This window comes from Staurois parvus, unplaced genomic scaffold (assembly GCF_062004578.1).
Source record: "Staurois parvus isolate SC_StPar_1 unplaced genomic scaffold, SC_StPar_1.0 ptg000155l, whole genome shotgun sequence".
NCBI lineage: Eukaryota > Metazoa > Chordata > Amphibia > Anura > Ranidae > Staurois > Staurois parvus.
The window spans coordinates 30,113,266-30,132,681 of record NW_028317951.1 but is presented as its reverse complement, the minus strand read 5'-3'; the positions used below and the strand labels follow the sequence as shown (position 1 = coordinate 30,132,681).

The 19,416-nt window shown below is 40.9% G+C and overlaps 1 protein-coding gene across 16 annotated transcripts in view; it reads left to right on the top strand.

Annotated features, from left to right (window-relative positions):
* The window catches only part of DLG1 (discs large MAGUK scaffold protein 1), a 321,932-nt gene that overhangs the window by 33,273 nt on the left and 269,243 nt on the right, over positions 1-19,416 (top strand). For all 16 annotated transcript variants that reach the window (XM_089675610.1, XM_089675624.1, XM_089675634.1 and 13 more), the window contains exon 3: positions 4,091-4,251. In XM_089675610.1, coding sequence (XP_089531736.1) covers positions 4,091-4,251 — 161 coding nt within the window. The remainder of the gene's footprint in view (positions 1-4,090; positions 4,252-19,416) is intronic.

Below are 19,416 nucleotides of genomic sequence, written 5' to 3'. Positions count from 1 at the left end.
GTCTAATATGATTTATAAGTTTTAACAAAAATTGCATATTGCGTATTCCCGCCGCCGCAGTGTTAGAATACTGGGCTGGCCACTCAACTCTACTGTGCAGAAGAACTCGCTCCTCGGTCCAGCGGTGTCCTGCTTTCATCGGCCGTCTTCTCTCCCTCGCGCCGGCATCTTCACTGTGGGCACCCGGCTGTGACAGCTTGCAGCTTCACAGCCAGGTGCCCACTACTCATGCGCGGGAAGCACTGCGGTTTGAATAGCCCCGTAGTCTTTTGGGACCTGTTACGTGTCCCACAAGACTACGGGGAGCACAACTCCGCGGGAGTAGCAGCGGGTACCTGTCAAATTTGGGTACCCGCTTCCCAAAGGTCTGCAGTCTCTGGTCATCTGTACTGTCTGCAGTCTCTGGTCATCTGTACTGTCCGCAGTCTCTGGTCATCTCCTGTACTGTGTCCGCAGTCTCTGGTCATCTCCTGTACTGTGTCTGCAGTCTCTGGTCATTTCCTGTACTGTGTCCGCAGTCTCTGGTCATCTCCTGTACTGTGTCCGCAGTCTCTGGTCATCTCCTGTACGGTGTCCGCAGTCTCTGGTCATCTCCTGTACGGTGTCCGCAGTCTCTGGTCATCTCCTGTACGGTGTCCGCAGTCTCTGGTCATCTCCTGTACGGTGTCCGCAGTCTCTGGTGATCTCCTGTACGGTGTCCGCAGTCTCTGGTCATCTCCTGTACGGTGTCCGCAGTCTCTGGTGATCTCCTGTACGGTGTCCGCAGTCTCTGGTGATCTCCTGTACGGTGTCCGCAGTCTCTGGTGATCTCCTGTACGGTGTCCGCAGTCTCTGGTGATCTCCTGTACGGTGTCCGCAGTCTCTGGTCATCTCCTGTACGGTGTCCGCAGTCTCTGGTCATCTCCTGTACGGTGTCCGCAGTCTCTGGTCATCTCCTGTACGGTGTCCGCAGTCTCTGGTCATCTCCTGTACGGTGTCCGCAGTCTCTGGTCATCTCCTGTACGGTGTCCGCAGTCTCTGGTCATCTCCTGTACGGTGTCCGCAGTCTCTGGTCATCTCCTAATAATTGTGAAGTGGAAGGAAAATGATAAATGGTTTTGAAAAATGTTTTCAAATAAATATCTGGAAAGTGTGGCGTGCATTTGTAGTCAGCCCCCTTTACTCTGATACTTCTAACTAAAATAGTGGAACTAATTGCCATCAGAAGTCACCTAATTTTGTAAATAGTCCACCTGTGTGTAATTTTAATCTCAGTATAAATACAGCTATTCTGTGAAGCCCTCAGAGGTTTGTTGGAGAACATTGGTGAACAAACCGCATCATGAAGGCCAAGGAACACACCAGTCAGGTCAGGGATAATCCTCCTAGATTGTAAACTCCAAGGAGCAGGGCCCTCCTTTCCTTCTTGTATTGAACTGTATTGTTGCTGTATTGTCTCCAGTTATATTGTAAAGCGCTAAGCAAACTGTTGGCGCTATATATACTGTATAATAATAATAATCTTGTGGAGGAGATTAAACCAGGGTTAGGTTGTGAAAAAAAAAAAAAAATATCCCAAGCTTTGAACATTTTACAGAGCACGGTTCAATCCATCATCCGAAAATGGAAAGCGTATGGCACAACTGCAAACCTACCAAGACATGGCTGTCCACCTAAACTGACAGGCCGGGCAAGGAGAGCATTAATGAAAGAAGCAGCCAAGAGACCCATGATAACTCTGGAGAAGCTGCAGAAATCCACAGCTCAGGTGGGAGAATCTGTCCACAGGACAACTGTTAGTCATGCACTCCACAAATCTGGCCTTAATGGAAGAGTGGCTAGAAGAAAGCCATTGTTTGAAAGAAAGCCACAAGAAGTCAAATTTGCGAGAAGCCATGTGGGGACACAACAAACTTTTGGAAGAACGTACTCTGGTCAGATGAGACCAAAATTGAACATTTTGACCTTAAAGAAAAATGCTATATGTGGTGGAAAACTCTGCACATCATCATGAACACACCATATGCACCGTGAAACATGGTGGTGGCAGCATCGTGTTGTGGAGATTCTTTTCTTCAGTAGGGATAGGGAAGCTGGTCAGAGTTGATCGGAAGATGGATGGAGCCAAATACAGAGCAATCGTAGAAGAAAACCTGTTAGTCTGCGAAACAGTTGAGACTGGGGCGGAGGTTCACCGTCCAGCAGGACAATGATCTAAACCAGGGGTGGGCAACTGTGGCCCTCCAGCTGTTGGTGAACTACAAGTCCCATCATGCCTTTGGGAGTCATTCTTGTAACTGTCAGTTTTGCAATGCCTCATGGGACTTGTAGTTCTACAACAGCTGGAGGGCCATAGTTTTCCACCCCTGATCTAAACCATTCCATTGTAGCTCTGGCTGTATGTTTAGAGTCAAAGCATATATATGTGTGTTAGAATGGCCCAGTCAAATCCAGTTGAATCTGTGGCAGTACTTTAAAAATTGCTGTTCATAGACTCTCCATCCAATCTGACAGAGCTTGAGCTATTTTGCAAAGAAGAATGGGCAAAAACTTCACTCCTAGATGTGCAAAACTGGTAGAGACATCCCCAAAGAGACTTGCAGCTGTCATTTCAGCAAAAGGTGGTTCAACAAAGTATTGACTAAATACAAATGCACGCCACACTTTTCAGATATTTATTTGCAAAAAATGTTTTGAAAACCATTTATACACTTCCTTCCACTTCACAATTATGTGCCACTTTGTGTTGGTCTATGACATATTCCAATAAAATACATTTGATTTTGGTTGTAACATGACAAAATGTGGAAAATGTCAAGGGGTATGAATACTTTTTTCAAGGCACTATAGATGGTGGGTCCTTCTCTTTTTTTTTTTTTTTTTTTCCCTCATATCCCACTCCTCTTGTGCTACAGAATAATACTGTACTGTGTATTTTTAACTTTTTCATTTTTGTATTTACCCTTTTTGTATAATTTTGTTTTATGTTTTTATATCATTTTGTTAGCTACCATATTCTAAAGATAACACAAGCAAGTGGACACTGATGGAGTGGCTTATAAGCAAAATGCACGGTTTCACCATGTTTTTGTAGCATGTCTATCATACAACTGACTGAGAAATTGTTGGATATTTGTTTGTAACTGCTTTATTGTTGAAATAAAAATGTATATTTTACTTTTTATGTACATTTTGTTCATTGGCACATCCCTATCTTCCCGTCCTTGTTGGAGTGACTGGAAACTATTCTTCCTACTATTGGTCAAATTGGGGATGGTGCCACGACTGTCACATTTGAGTCTCCCCACCTTTTATATTATGCATATAAGGAGTTCTTTATTTGTGTTTTCGATTTAAAAAAAAAAATAGGCTGGACTCCTCTGGAATTTAAAACTCTAAGATCGGTTAGGTATTCATTTAAAAAAACATTGTATTTGTTTGAAGTACAACTAGTGTAGCTGCCTAAAATCCAACTTTACATTGGCTTCCAAGAACCCTCCGCACATTAAAATTTTAAAATGAGTGTTTTTTGCATTGTCATTCTTTTACATTGTACAGTGTGCCAGTTTGTGTCTTGGTAAGTGGGAGGTAGAGGTTTGCAGTGTACATGGAAGACCTCATCAGTATGACGATGGTCCTAAATGGTCTAATACGTCAAAGGTAACATAGAAAGTTAAACCCCCAATTGGCTGTAAAGTGTGAATGGCGTAAAAGAATTACAAATTAGTAGGTATGACAGCGAACATATCGCCTGTGTATTTGGCTTATTGATTGACGTTTTACATTAGGGTTAATCAAGAGAACACCATTTACATGTCAATACTACTTTTAAGTAGACCTATCACAAGATAAATATGGAGGCTGCTAGCGCTCACCTTCTGAAAATGCTAGTTATTTGGCGATCATGCGAATTATAAAATTGTTGAAAGTAGAACTACTGATATCCTCCATACTTGTTCTAGGTCATTGACGTGGAACTAAAGCTAGAGGTTCAACATGACGGTCAGGCTAGGTCCTTAGTGGTGTTTTTTTTTTTTTGTTTTTTTTGTTTTTTTTGACTGGATTATTTTCATGTCTTATACTAACCATATGTCCTCTTTATACAATTTAGATATTCAAGAATTTTATGAAGTGACCTTATTGGACAATCCTAAATGTACTGACAACTCTAAGCATCCTGACCCAGCTCTTCCTGTGAACACATGGGAGTTTTCCAGCCTTCCCAGCACAACAGTACCACCCAAAACACTTCCAAGCAGCCTTAGTGGAGAGGTATTTTTTTTTCTTATTCTAAACTGTTTTATCGTGATCATACAATGCAGGGCTTATTTCTAGTGTCCTTTTAGGTTATGGACGCCTTCTCTCGTAGAAGAAATTGCTCTTATTTTTTGCCATGTTTTACCACCTTCCACTGACTCTTTCTCAAGATCCTATTGCCTTTAGTGATCACTAGCTGTTTTTGCAGCAGTTCCCCTTGGTTTACGTCTTGAGAACTATATCTAGACCCCTAATAATAATCACTCTAAAAAACCTAAATCTCCCTAGATGCAAAAGTTCCACTTTCACCCCTGAAAGTTCAAAAGTCAATATCTTCCAGCATCTGTGATATCCTTGAACTTTTTATATACATGCTCTCAGATATAATCCACCTTCATGAAGATATTCCTTTTAATCCGTGAAATCCTCAAAAAAAAAAAACAAAAAAAAAAACCTCAATATAGTACTTTTTTATGGTTTTTTTTTTTATATATATATTTGTGTGGGTAATCACCCTGTGGTTACTGATGTGCCACCCCACTTAGTGTCTGCAGTGATTTAATGATTTATTATATGGGGTTAATAAAATATCTTTAGATTGTAGGAATGGAATATTAAATATTGAAGAAACAAAAGACGGATTGGACCACTGTTTTGGAGTATATGATATTAAGAGCTTTAAACAAGTTTTGATAGGGTAAGTGTGTTTTTAGTACAGCCATTTAGATGTGGACACTAAGTGGGGTGGCACGTCTGTAACCACAGGGTGATTATGTTTTATATATATATATTTATATTTATATATATATATATATATATATATATATATTTTATTTATTTATTTATTTTTGTTTTTTTTTGAGGATTTCACAGATTAAAGGAATATCTTCATGAAGGTGGATTATATCTGAGAGCACATATATAAAACGTTTTTGAGGATATCAGACGCTGGAAGATTTATTATGTTGTATCTAGACCCTCACAGAAGCTAGGCCTGCCTGTAATGTTTGGCATCGGGCACTGGATCCAGTGTTCTGCACCCCCTTTGGCACATAGTGCAATGACTGTAGTTAACTGCAGGCCCTGGGCTGTGGTCCATTACTATGACACCCAGCCCCTAAAAAACCCTTTTGGGTCTATGCCCTCTGTGGTATTTCCTACATGACATTGCTGCTTGGCTGTGATGACTTTGTTGCAGTATGTTCTCCAGCTGACTGTTTCACTCGCCATGTCTGCTGAAAAGTAGCTTGTCCATCGATCTCCCAACTGCTTGGTGTTCCAGAGACACAGATGCAGGACATTGGAACAGTGCCTGGTTAGTGGCAACTTTTTCCTGGAAAGGCAAATGCACATGTATTCTGCATCCATTTCATTGGAAACCCACAGGGGATCACCTCTTTTAGCAATGGCAGAGACAAGAATGCAGAGCAGTTGGGGGGAGAGGGGAAAGACTTAATAGCACAGGTGCTACAGATGGCAATGAGGAACAACAGTGGAATACTCAGGATGATAGCTGTTCCCTGGCACCTAAGATAGGTCCTGTATTTACTTGGCTCCATTCCTCTCTAAGGGCTCATGTACACTGCAGCTGCTAAACTCGCATTTGGGAGGTTCTCCTGTTCTTCTGTGCTTATCTTTAAAAAACGCTTCTAAACGCGAATGTGCATAAATGCGTTATGCAAATGCAACTAAACAGATTTTTTTTTTTAACCTACGTTTTCCAGCAGTCAGTTTCCATCGTTTAGAAACGTCCCATGTACATGGGCTTAACTCTAGCCTCCTCTCAGGTATGCAACAGATGTTGTTTCTGATAAGGCGGGTTTCACTGCAACTGTCTGATTTTCTTTGGGGCACTTGCCTTCTCAAACTGTCTGTGTCCAAGGCACAAAAGTGTTCTGCCCCCCCAGCACCTTTTATCCATTCAGTGTTACCCTGACCCGCTTTCCTAATTTTGAAAAATTCTGCGCATGTGCCAAAAGGCTTCTTCTATGTATGAAGGTGCTGAGCCTACTTGCAAAAGGAGTTGTTTTTTTTTTTTTTTTCTTTACAGCTTGGCATGCAGCAGTGGGAGAAATAAATATTGTATTTACTTTCTTATGCAAGGTGATCTTTTTTGCAAATTTGTATTTTCCTGACATGGTCACTTTTTGCATTTGGCACTAATGCTGTCCCATTATCCTGTCAAACACTCACACTTTCCCAGTCTTTTTTTTTTTTTTTCTTTAAAACATAGATTTAAAAGTGAACAAGATGAAACAGAGGGATGGGAGACTATAGGTTATCTCTAATTTATTTGAACTGTGCAGTCTAGCTTGGAGTAATCACTGGATGTGCTTCAATGCTTTTTTTACAGGTGTATTTGTTTTGCTGCTTCTTGGTCTGTCTGATAAACTTAATTTGCTGCTTGATAACAGAATGTGTATGATAGGATATGATCCACGAAGCAAATACTCTTCTCACCTCTGTATGCATCGATTCTGCCACCTTTCTTTCATTTTTTTGCTGGTATGCTATTTTGGCTTTCTCACTTCATAACATGTTCCAGTTGGCACAGCAAAATGCATTTGAAGACCTTTTTAGTTTGAAACCCAAGTGCTCACTTTTCTAATTTGCATAATGTGTATATTTTACTATGAGTGGGTGTCTGAATGAAACATTTGGACACAATATTGGATCATTGACAGTCAGATCTAAACTGACTGCTTATGTAAAATGCTGCATATTCAGTAAGCATGCCAGATCTTCAGAATGTGGCCTCTTTCAACTGAACAGCAATTTGGTTTGATGGGTGAAGATAGTTGCTTTTTTTATTTTTTTTTTTCTTGAAATAGACATTGATTTCCATTTAAATAGTACAAGAGTAAGTCGAGTGCTGGATTTTTCTTATACAAAAATCCATGTGAATGAAGAGTTTGACATGTCTTCTGCTGAACACTATAGATTCTATCAGGGGACAGAGCCATACTATTTCTTCCATTTAAAAAAAAAAAAAAGTAAAGTAAAAAGCTTTACTCTTCTTTTCTATGTGTTTTGTCTTTTGTTTTTATTTCTTGTTTCATTAACACTCCTAAGTTGGAATTTTACACTTCAATGCAATAGGTGGCGTTAACATATATAAAACGTTAATTGGTTTTGGTGATTTTAGCAGTGAATCTGTGTATCTCTGTGCAATTAAGAAGTGCTGCTTAACAAATCCTAACCTGTGTTGTATAAACCTCTTGATTCAAGGCAGATACTTTAATATCTTGTGTTTCTTAATCATTTTGGTTAAAGTGACCCTGTCACCATTACCCTGTGAAAAGAACCTCTTTAGGGTCAAAGGGAACTTTGTGTTGGATGGATTCTGAATATGTCTCTATAGGGATAAAATACCAGCTTGAAGCAGGTCAGATGCAGGTTGGAAGGAGGTCAACTGCGTGTAAAATGCACCTGTAATTGAGTTTTGAATGATCCCTGAAAAGTGTATAAAACTGATGTCCATGCCATGAGCACAAGCTCCAAACTTTTAAAAACAGTCTATTACTGTATGCTTACTCTCTTGTGGCTCGTTTGCTGAAACCTTACTTAATAACTTTGCTTAAAGTGTACCTAAACCCACAATTGTAAAATCAGTCTGTATATGCTTTAAAGTATGCTTGTTATACTCACTGTGAAACCTAAGGGGTTAATCCTACGCATTGTGTAAAAACTGTTTGATCCTGTCTTCTCTGATCCTCCCCTTCTGTCCTCCATTAATTTCATGATAGAACAGATCCCTTGGGGACAACCTGCACATGCTCAGTTTTGTCAATTTTTGCTAGAGAGGAGGGTGTTTTTTTTTTTTTTCCTCCCCTGGAGAGTGCATGTGATCAGCACTGTATAGAAGAGGGACAGGGGTCCTGCAGCCTCATAGGACAATCAGGAGAGAATGAAAACTATAAATTTTAACCAGTGCTCTGTTGGACACTGATAGAAGTCACATGACTGCTATAACTTCTGATGAAAAAAGGTATTTAGCAGTTTAAATTTCCTAAAATAGTTGCATTTCCATGATCTGTTTACTGTGGGAGACCAGATATAGTGAATGCAGGATTCTGGGTTTAGCAACACTTTTTTAATTTGTATTAGAACTTCCTGAGCTGATCCTACCCCACCTTTTTGGGTGCGTAGAAGAGCATGTCCTCGGCTAGCCACAGCAGTTCCTCTCAATGGCCCCTTTTGTCATTGTGTCCTGCAGTGACTAGGGATCAGTGAGGGGTAACTGGAGCAACCAGCAGTGAACTTGCCATTCGACACATCGGAGGAGTCAAATAGGGTCAGTACTGGAAGCGAACTTGCAGAGCGAAGTATCCACAAACTACCTGCTGGATAGGCAAGTATAAAGTGGGGGTTGCTTCACTGGGTACTACAAATTTGTTCCTCAGATGTGGTGGGTGCTTTAGAGTTTTGTGTGTTTTTTTTTTTTCCCTTTTTTATTTTTACCTATCAAGACCTGACTGCTTATTGACTCCTAGATGTTTCCCGATTCGTTACCCTCCAGGAGCCATACCTGGACCCTGCAACAGCATGACGAGTCTGTAGTGTTTGCTTTGGGCACTGAATCCTGTGTTAGGTGCTCACCTTGGCATGTGGTGCAACAAGTGTAGTTAGCCACAGGGTGCTTTACAGTTTCAGGGCTGTGGTTCATTCCTTAAGCACAAAGTCCCCTTATGGGTTATGCCTAATGTGTCGAGCAGGGCCTGTAAAGTGGAGAAGATAGGACAGGGTTTACCTGTACCTTTTTATCTGCTGGAGCATATTAAATAGTGAGAGTTCCTCTGTAGGCACTTGGCAGATTGATAGTTCTCTTGTCAGTGTAAAACTTTGCTCCACAGCATTGCTCCAGTTCCCTGAATCACTTTCTCAGAGACCCTCTACACACGGCCTGTCTGAAGCAGAATTTTCTGCTACAATGTCTGTCTGATCTATTCCCAAAGGATATCACCACTTTTAGAAATAGCGGGAGCCACCAGCTGTATACAATATTCATGTATATTGAACCTTAAGTATCTGGCTCACTTACAGTAGCAGAAGGTACACGGTTACTCAATACTTCAATAGTCAAAATAAATCATATGGTGCAAATACATAAATTATGCATATGTTACTCAGAATGTAATTATATCAAATGCAACCAGTAATGAGTCCATACATGAAGTGTTTTGAGAAGTAAATGCCACAAAGTGAAAAAGTAACAACAATCTTCACATCCAAGGTGCCTGTTCTTCACACCCATCCTGATCTACCCCAGTGGCTTAACTCTTTTAAACACTTATTTTAGCACTGCTCAAACAGGGATCCCTGTTTCTTTAGATCTTCCCACACAAGAAAAGGCTTATGGTGTAAAACAACCTCTCTATTAAAATTCACGTTAAAAACTATTCAGGGGTATTCACAAGTAACGTGTGCGTGCAGCCCAGTACTAGGAATCTGGTCACAGTACTCAAATCCTACTCAAAATGTTGGCACATTGAGAGGGGCACAAGCACTTAATCACATTGGATATGAAGCTTGTGTTTTGACCTTTGTGTAATTTACTGCCCAAACATTGCATTGTGGTTGGATTTAGTCTATGTTCACACTTGGACTGGGTGGTGTGGCTTGGGTTTGCGCAGGCACAAGTCCCTGACCTTTTTTGGTTTTTATTTTGGCTTCATGGAACTTCATGCACCTAATGATGATGCGCTGTTTTCTAATGTGTGGGGGTGCATTAGGAATTGGTGGCACCCCCACGTGTCTGCAAAAGAGCAGCGCATTTTGCCTGCAGTTTGGGGAACATGCACGCATTTCCTGACCTGCATGTGTGAACCTAGCCTTCTAACTGGTTATATTTGAGAGTTTTATTTATTTATTTTTCGTGTGTGTGTGTGTTCGTTCCAATCACCTCCATGGCCACAGGTGTATAAAATCTAGCACCTAGGCATGCAGACTGCTTCCACAAACATTTGTGAAAGTATGGGTTGCTCTCAGGAGCTCGCTGAATTCAAGCGTGGTACCGTGATAGGTTGCCACCTGTGCAATAAGTCCATCCATGACATTTCCTTGCTACTAAATATTCCACGTTCAACTGTTACTGGTATTCCAACAAAATGGAAGCAACTAGGAACAACCGCAGCTCAGCCACGAAGTGGTAGGCCATATAAAATAATAGAGCAGTGTCAGCGCATGCTGAAGCGCACAGTCTGCATAAGTCGCCAACTGTCTGCAGAGTCCATTGCTAAAGACCTCCAAACTTTGTGTGGCCTTCAGGAATGGGTTTCCATGGCCAAGCAGCTACATCACCACGTGCAATCCAAAGCGCCAGATGCAATGGTATGAAGCACGCCACCACTGGACTGTGGAGACGTGTTCTCTGTAGTGACCAATCACGTTTCTGTCTGGTAATCCGATGAATGTTTCTCGGTTTGACAGCTGCCAGGAGAACAGTACTTGCCTGACTGCATTGTGCCAAGTGTAAAGTTTGGTTGAGAGGGGATTATGGTGTGGGGTTGGTTTTTCAGGGGTTGGGCTTGGCTTCTTGGTTCTAATGGTGGGAAATCGTAAGGCATCATACCAAGACATTTTGGACAAATTCATGCTCCCAAATTTGTGAACAGTTTGGGGATGGCCTCTTTCTGTTCCAACATCACTGCGCACCAGTGCACAAAGCAAGGTCCATAAAGACATGGATGGGCGAGTTTGGGTGGAGGAACTTGACTGGCCTGCACAGAGTCCTGACCTCAGCCTGACAGAACACCTTTGGGATGAGTTAGAGTGGAGACTGCAAATCAGGCCTTCCCCTCCGACATCAGTGCCTGACCTCACAAATGCACTTCTGGAAGAATGGTCAAACATTCCCATAGACACTCCTAAACCTTGTGGACAGCCTTCCCAGAAGTGTTGAAGCTCTTACAGGTGCAAAGGGTGGGCCAACTCAACAATGAACCCTACGGATTAAGACTGGGATGCCATTAAATTTCATGTGTGTGTAAAAGGCAGGCATCCCAATACTTTTGGCAATTGTGTGTGTGTGTGTGTGTGTGTGTGTGTGTGTATTTCTCCATCTATCACCATTTTTCTCAGTAAATATATTTTGAAAGGTGCTATTGATATGAAATTTTCACCGCATGTCAGTAAAAACCCATGCAATCCATACATAGAAATGAAAACAAGTTTAGAAATTAACCACATCCCCGCCACCCTATAGCAGATATAGGGCTACAAGGTGGCAGGGGTGCGCAAAATCACACGTGTGTGTGTGTGTGTATATACATGATTTTGTATATTCAGGTAGGGGGTGCGCGTGAGCCCTACCTGCGCTGCCATTTGCGGTCGCGGCTTTCAATCACCAGGTCCTGGAGGGCTTCTTTGTTTACTAACAGTCCTCCTCCCTGTTGGCTCGGGCACACTGCTCTGGATGGCTGCCATTCAGAGAAGTGTGCTTACAATGAAGCACCAACATCCCATCCCCACCGGTAAAACACACCGTTAACCCTTTGATCGACCCTCATATTAACTCCGGTGTCAGTACAATGTCGGTGCACTTTTTTCCTTTTTTTTTTTTTTTTTTTTTTTTTTTTTTAAAAGCACTGATCACTGTATTGGTGGCACTGGGGATGTCAGTGACACCAAGTCAGTTCCCTCCAGTGTCAGAATGCCTGCCGCAGTCCCGCTAAAAGGCGCTGATCGCCGACACTGCTAGTTTAAAAAGAAAAAAAAAATCCAGTTTTTATATATACTGCCATTTTGTAAATTTTCTCTTTTTTTTTTTTTAATAGCACAAAAAATAAAAACACTGCACATGCGATCAAATACCACTGAAAGCTCAATTTGTGGGAAAAAAAGGACTTAAATTTAATTTGGGTGCAGCGTTGCATGGCCACACAATTGTCAGTTAAAGTACGCAGCACCATAACGCAAAAAATGCCCTGGTCAGGAAGGTGGGTAAATCCTCTGGAGGGCAAGTGGCTAAGTTATATGTAAGAAAATGGAATGACACAAGGAAAAAGTATTGAACACGCAAATTGAAATTTATTTAATACTTTGTACAAAATCCTTTGGTAATGGCAGCTTTAAGACACCACCTGTATGGAGAAACTAGTTGCATGCATTGTTCAGGTGTGATTTTTTTTTTTTTTTTTTTTGTCCTATTCTTCCACACAGTCATCAAATCTTGAAGCTTTCGTGGGCTTCTTCTGTGAACTCTGATCTTTAGTTCTTTTTCCATAGATTTTCTGTTTGATTCAAGTGAGGTGATTTGGCTGGGCCATTCTAGCAGCTTTATTTTCTTTCTTTGAAACCAATTAAGAGTTTCCTTGGTTTTGTGTTTGGGATCATTGTCTTGCTGAAATGTCCACCCTCGTTCATCTTCATCATCCTGGTAGATGGCAACAGAATTTTATCAAGCATGTCTTAGTACAATTTTCCATTCATTCTTCTTTCAGTGACATGAGGTTTGCCAGTACCGTATGCTGAGAAAAAGCTCCACACCATGTTCCCACTTCACTGTTGGTATGGAGTTTTTGGGGTGATGTGCAGTGCCCTTTGTCCTCCAAAGAGTTCAGTTTTGGCCTCCTCTGACCAGATTATAGTCTCCCAGTATGTCACAAGCTTGTCTAAATGTTGTGCAGCAAACTTTAAACGAGCTTCAAAATGCTTTTTCTTCAGCAACGGAGTCTTGCGTGGTGAGCGTGCATACAGGGTATGATGGCTGAGTGCATTACTTACATTTGTTTCAAAGAAAACATCTGCTAATTCCAGGTCTTTCTGAAGCTGTCCACAAGTGGTCCTTGGCTCTTGGACAGCTTTTCTGATAATTTTTTTCACTCAGAATCTTGCGAGGAGCACCTGGTTGTGGCCGGTTTATGGTGAAATGTTCTTTCCACTTCTGGAAATATGGTCTCAACAGTGCTCACTGGAACATTCAGCATAGTGGTGCACTGAAATAAAAATTCCCGAATTTAAAAAAAAAAAAAAACACGTCAAAAACGTGTGCAAAACACAAACTGCATTGGTGTGAACCAGGCTTGAAATGCATCGAACGCATGTGCTGATTTATTGGAATTTTTTTTTTTTTTTTTTTGGGGGGGGGGGGGTAGTGCTGTATGATGTATGTAATCATTTTGATGATTTGGTTTGTGTTATTTGTACAGCAGCTCTTGGTTTGGTGGGTTTAGGCTCCATGCACACTAGCATTTTTTTTTTTAATCTCTTCCTGCTAGCAATTGTTTTTTCTGCACTTAGAAGCTAATAGTGTTATCCTATGTGTCTGTGCACACTATTTTAGGGTAGTAGCGTTTTTCAAGCTTCAGTGTTTAGGAGCATAAAATTGTGCTTGTTTTTTTTTTTTTTTGTTTTTTTTTTAGAGGTCTTTAGGAACATTTTTCTGGTAGAAATACTCCTTACGGAGTTTTTTTCTAGCTTTTGTGTGTTTTTTTTTTTTTTTTTTTTCCCTCCCTCCATGTACTGTAAAAATGCTAATTAAAATGCTAATGCTCCTAAACGGTTCTAAATGCTGCTAAAAAACGCTATTACCAGTGTTTTTTATCCAGCGTTTTTTTTTCCAGCATTTTTTTTAGATAAAAAAAAGTGTGCATGGAGCCTTAGGGATACGTAGATTGTGTGTGTTTGTGTGTGTGTGGTGTTTTTTTTTTTTTTTTTGTTTTGTGTGTTTTTTTTGTTTTACATTCATACAGGTCTTCTGAGCCTAATTCTTTTAATCTTTTGCTCAAATGCTGATGCTCACTCCTTCTCCCCTTTTTTCTCTTTTTGATCATGCATCCTTCTTGAACTTCCTGACCCTGTACTGTCTGGGGTACCTGGGTCTAATCCTGACCTCATTCACATTCTACCTTCATTATGGCATTTTGTTTGTGTCCCCATAGTTAGGAACATACTCTCATTGGTACTTCTTGGTTAACCCTCTGAGAACGTCCTTTTTCAAGTTCTCTTGCTCGAGAAGAGCCATACCATTGTGTTCTTGGTGATTACTTCCTTTTTAAAATATCAATTGTAGGAACGGAACGTTCTCTCCATTGCCCCTGGCATCCATAGTTCTGCCTTGGATCCACCTATTCTTGGGAGCCCAATTTATTATTCTGTTACATATGGAAGAAGTATCCTGTAAGTAAGTTCTTCTTGCTTCCCTGGTGCTCTTTCTTTTTGTGGGAATTTCATTTCCCCCCCTCATATCCTGCTTTGTCAACAACAATTTTCACTTCGCCTTAGGAGTGGGGTCAAGACTGTGCTCTATCTCTACCTGCCAACACTTCTTTTGGGAACTGGCTCCTCTTCTGTTTTCCCATAGGTGGGACCCACTATGGAATTTTTTACCACCCCTTCCATCTTGCTGGGTGGCTATTTTTGCCTTTTTTCTAGGCTTCAGCCTTCAGGGAACGAGATCCTCTCTTCTCCTGGAAGTGTTTGAGGTTCTTAGTCTGCAGTTTCAAGCATCTTTTTTTCCTAGGTTGTAAGGCCACCACCTGATCATCTGTTGACATTCAAAGACTTTTATCTCAATTGTACCCAGGCTGAACATTTTATAGACCTTGGGTTATAGGCTGGTACCTTTAGGCAATTGGACACAGGCAAAACTTTTTCAGGACTTGCTCCCTCCCGTGCATCCCAGGTGCTTCTGCTGTCCACTATCTGTGTAGTTTTTTGTTTTGTTTTTTTCTTATTTTTTTGGTGGGCCTGATATTTTGTTGCCCACCCCTCAATTCTTGCTTAGAGACTTCCATTGTCCCCTCCACAGTACGATTAAGAGAGTAGAAATTTTGATGTACCTGTAAATAACATATCTTTAGAGTACACTACAGGACACAACTCCCTAAATTTTTTCATTGTACTCTCCTCACGGTTTTCTAAAAAAAAAAAAAAAAAAGCCATATGGAGTGGGCTGGCTTATATGGACACACTGGGGTTGTATAGTAACACAATGCATATGAATGGAACTCATTGTAACAAAGTCCTTTCACAAAGGATGACCTGAAAGAATTCCAGAGCACATACAAATGCAACATAATGCAATGTGCAGGAAAATGTTTAATGCACATTAACACACCTGCATTTTGTGGTGCGTTGCTGTGAGTTTTTGTGCAGTATAGTATGAGGACCTGAAAATAAGTTTAATGAAGTTGATATACTTGCAATTGTAAAACTAATTTGGGAAATTCCAGTGGTAATACAGCTTAGCTTTACAAAATGAAAATATCTGTACAGGACATAGGAATGTCTTCATAGACCATGGGTTATGCCGCTACCTTTAGGTGATTGGTCACAGGCAAAAGCTTCCTTGTGTCTGCCCTCTAGTGTACCTATATAGCTCTCTCCGTGAGGCTCCATTTTTTTGCTAGTGTCATTAGGTGATGGAGATCTCCTATTTGAGAAGCAGTTCCTCCTATTTTACACCATATTTGTTATCTTCCTTTTGTTATTTTTATCCAGATCTGACTTACTGCCTTCAGGGCTTTAAGACCATTCTTATGGCACTCAAAGAACCCCTTTGGAGCTATGCACACCATGTCTTGCAAAATCTGGATTCTGAATGGGACTAGAAACGTACAGAGTTTCCCTGTGTTTAATTTTTTGGTTTCTGATTTTACTTTGGTTCTGTAGCATACACTACATTCTTACCTTGCATGCACACAAGCAAGTTCATAGGGCATAGGTGTAGGGGGATTTGCAATCTTAGTGTTTTTCCTAACTTTGTCTAGCTATTCAGTGGCCGAAACGTTTCAGCTGAAAACAACCCTTTCAGCCGTTGGCCAAAATGAATAAAGCACAGATACAGGTGTGGAAAAAACCCCGCCCCTCGCTGCCACCCGTAGTTCAGCTTTACCTGAGAAACCAATGATCCCGGCGCTGGGCATAGAGATGAGTGAAGGAAAGATGGCCGCCACACATCTTTATGCCCTTGGAGGACTGGAGCGATGTCACTTCCCGTTCCAGCCATTTTTTTATTTTTTTTTTTTAATCCTATGCTTCACTTTACAGAGGAGAGATATGGGTCTTTTTGACCCCCATATCTCTCCATAAAGAGGACCTGTCACTAATTATTTCTATCACTAGTGATGCATGCATTTCTTTTGATAGGAATAAAAGTGATTAAACTTTTTTTAAAAAATGTATTTAAATGGGGTTTTTTGCACTGTTGCTTTAAAAAAAAAAAAAAAATTATAAGTGCTCCTGTCCCCTCGTGCTCGCACATAGTGGTGAACGCATACGTAGGCCATGCCCACATATGTAAATGGTGTTCAAAACGCACATGTGAGGTATCGCCACGAGCGTCAGAGCAAGGGCAATAATTCTCACACTAGACCTTCTCTGTAACTTTACACTGCTAACCTGTAGACATTTTTAAACCATCACCCATGGAGAATTTCAAGTACCGCAGTTTCACGCTATTCCACGAGCGTGCACTATTTTCAAGCGTGACATATTGGGTATTTATTTATTCGCTGTAACATCCTCTTTCATATTTAAAAAAAAAAATTGTTGTATATAGGGTTTTTTTTTTTTTTTAAATCTGTGTATTTTTTTCCACAAATATATATATTTTTAAAAACTGCGTATCTTAGTTTCAGTTTTCGGCCAAGTGCATTTTGAATTTTCGGTTTCGGCACCAAAATGTTCATTTCGGTGCACCACTACTATTCAGACTACTAGGCTGTAGTGTTTTTCATTCCAGTACTGAAGTAAAGGCAGCGCACTTCTAGCCATAGATGATGCAATTTAGTTTTTTTGCCACCTCACCTGTTGCCGAATTTATCAGTGACAGTCATTGGAGCAGTGTAGGATTACAGGCGCTCAGGAGCGAGAACATATTGGATAGGCAGCAGTGAGTCTGTGGCAGGCCCTGAGGAAGCGCCTGAGTTCCTATCACGTTAATAGTAGCTTTCCTATTCCAGAATAAGGTCTGATAACGACACCTTTCCAGCCCCCTGACTCTGGCTTCCTTACATGCATGCAACATGCAGCCAATCTAAAGTAGTTCACAGTCACTATTTCTGACCTATTCCAGGAACTATCAGGCGCAAGCACTCTTCTGCCTCTCCTCCTGACTGTTTTTGGACCAAAACCAGATTTGTCTTATATGTTCTAAGGCAGAAAACTGGAGGATGTGGACATTCTGACATAGGGAGAAAAGCTAAAGGAGTAACTTCCTAAATTGTAACACTGAAAAATCCTGAGCCACCTATGTTGTCTGTGGACTAATCTAGTTCTAGATAGATATGCCTTGTGCTGCACAGCCTCCTAATGTTCCAAAATGCACAAAAAAGAGCAGCTGTCAGTTTTGTATTTTGCATGTCTAAATCTTGATGCCCACACAGCTGCATGATTCATTCAGAGATTTGTGAGTGCATAAACTACAAGTTATGCGGTGGCAGACAGACTTGTAGTTCTCAATGGAACGCAAGTGCTGTTATTACTACAGTTGTAATCCATAGCTACTTTCTCCAGCTCAGGAACTGAAAAGGCATACCTTGATATGAGCATAGAGGTGGAGGAAGTGTCTGTCGGAGCCTGTGCATTGCACCTGCAATCCCTTGATCACAATAAGCTGGGTGTCTTAATGAGCCGGGTGTTGCAGTATTACACTATGTGTTTTAATCTCTCCTACATTACCTTGAATTTTTCTGGGAAGAGGAGCCTGGTGGTGTTGGAATTTGGAGGAAAGTTCTCTTGTGGTGGAGTTGAGTTCTGGAGGCTTAACGTAAGGGTCTAGGATCCCTAAAATACCTAAAAGGCGTTTATTTCACCAGAATCTGGTGAGTGCAGTATATTTTGGTTTAAGCACTGATTTTTGGTGGAAGTACACTTCTTTGGAACAAGGACTTCTTGGAATATATTTTTCTTATCTTTTATTTTTGCACTTGTGATTTATATATATAAATTTTTCACGAATTTTGGAGTGGGACGATTATATTTATTTTGTATATTGATTTAGTATATATTAATTATTTACACTGTTTGTGATGTTTTCAATATTAAGTTGGTCCACCATTTGCAGCTATATCGGCTTCAGCTCTTCTGGGAAGGCTGTCCGCAGTGTGGGCAGTGTCTATGAGAATGTTTCCAGAAGTGCATTTGTGAGTTAAGGCACTGATGTCGGACAAGAAGGCTTGGCTCGCAGTCTCCGATCTCATTCATCCCAAAGGTGTTTTATTGGGTTGCGGTCAGGAGTGTGCAGGCCAGTCAAGTTCTTTTGGACCTTGCTTTGCGCACTAATATGCAAAAAAATTGATCCGCGTAACAGTCGAGTGCAGCATATAAAAATCAAATATAAAAAATGTTCAATAAATATGAAACCGTAAAGTGCAGCATAAAAGTGATAATATATAAAGTCCATAAAATATCAGTGGAGTAAGAGCTATAAACTGTCCGTAAGGCTATAAGTACTGGAATCACGGTGAAATATTGTGAAGTGATCCAATAGGGAATCCACCACCTCTGTCAGATGTACACTCACCAGACATCTACTGGTAAACAGCATGTAAGCACATCTCATCTGGGTACAGGTAATGGCAATTAAGCCTGTGCAAGGGATGCTCAGCCAAGGGCAAAAACGCAGGTGGACCCTCTCCTATGAGGAATAGCTCACCACAGGAGCCAAAAGTAGTATATAGTGTAGTATTTTATTAATAAAAGACAATCCATGTGTAAACAAGTAAGAATGAAGGTAAAATGGAGTACCAAGATGGCCGCCTTTGTGCCCTTCGGCAACAGTGGCGTGACGTCAGCAACTGCGGCTCATCCGACGTGTTTTGTGCGAATGCACGTCTTCAGGGGTATGCTCACTGCTGACATCTTACTTTTAACTGGCCTGCAAGGCATGGATCTATTAAGCGACGCCATTTTGCCATAATCAGGCAATAGAGGTCAAACAAGAAAAGTGGTGGCCATTTTCTTGTAGTCCTCTAGCAATAACAATGCCAATCAGCACTGCATTTCCACACGAGGGAAAAACACACGGATGACAAATAGAATGCAGAAAAGATGACTTATGATGGGTATAAAAAAAGGATATGTTGGGATGTAAATTGGGTGTACCCACATAGGGGACAAGTAATGAAAAATTTGCAATAAAAAACAATGGAGCAGGCAGTTTAAATGGGCAATCGATATTGCACATAGGAAATACACATATGTAAACCATAATGTGTGTGTGTGTGTGTGTATATG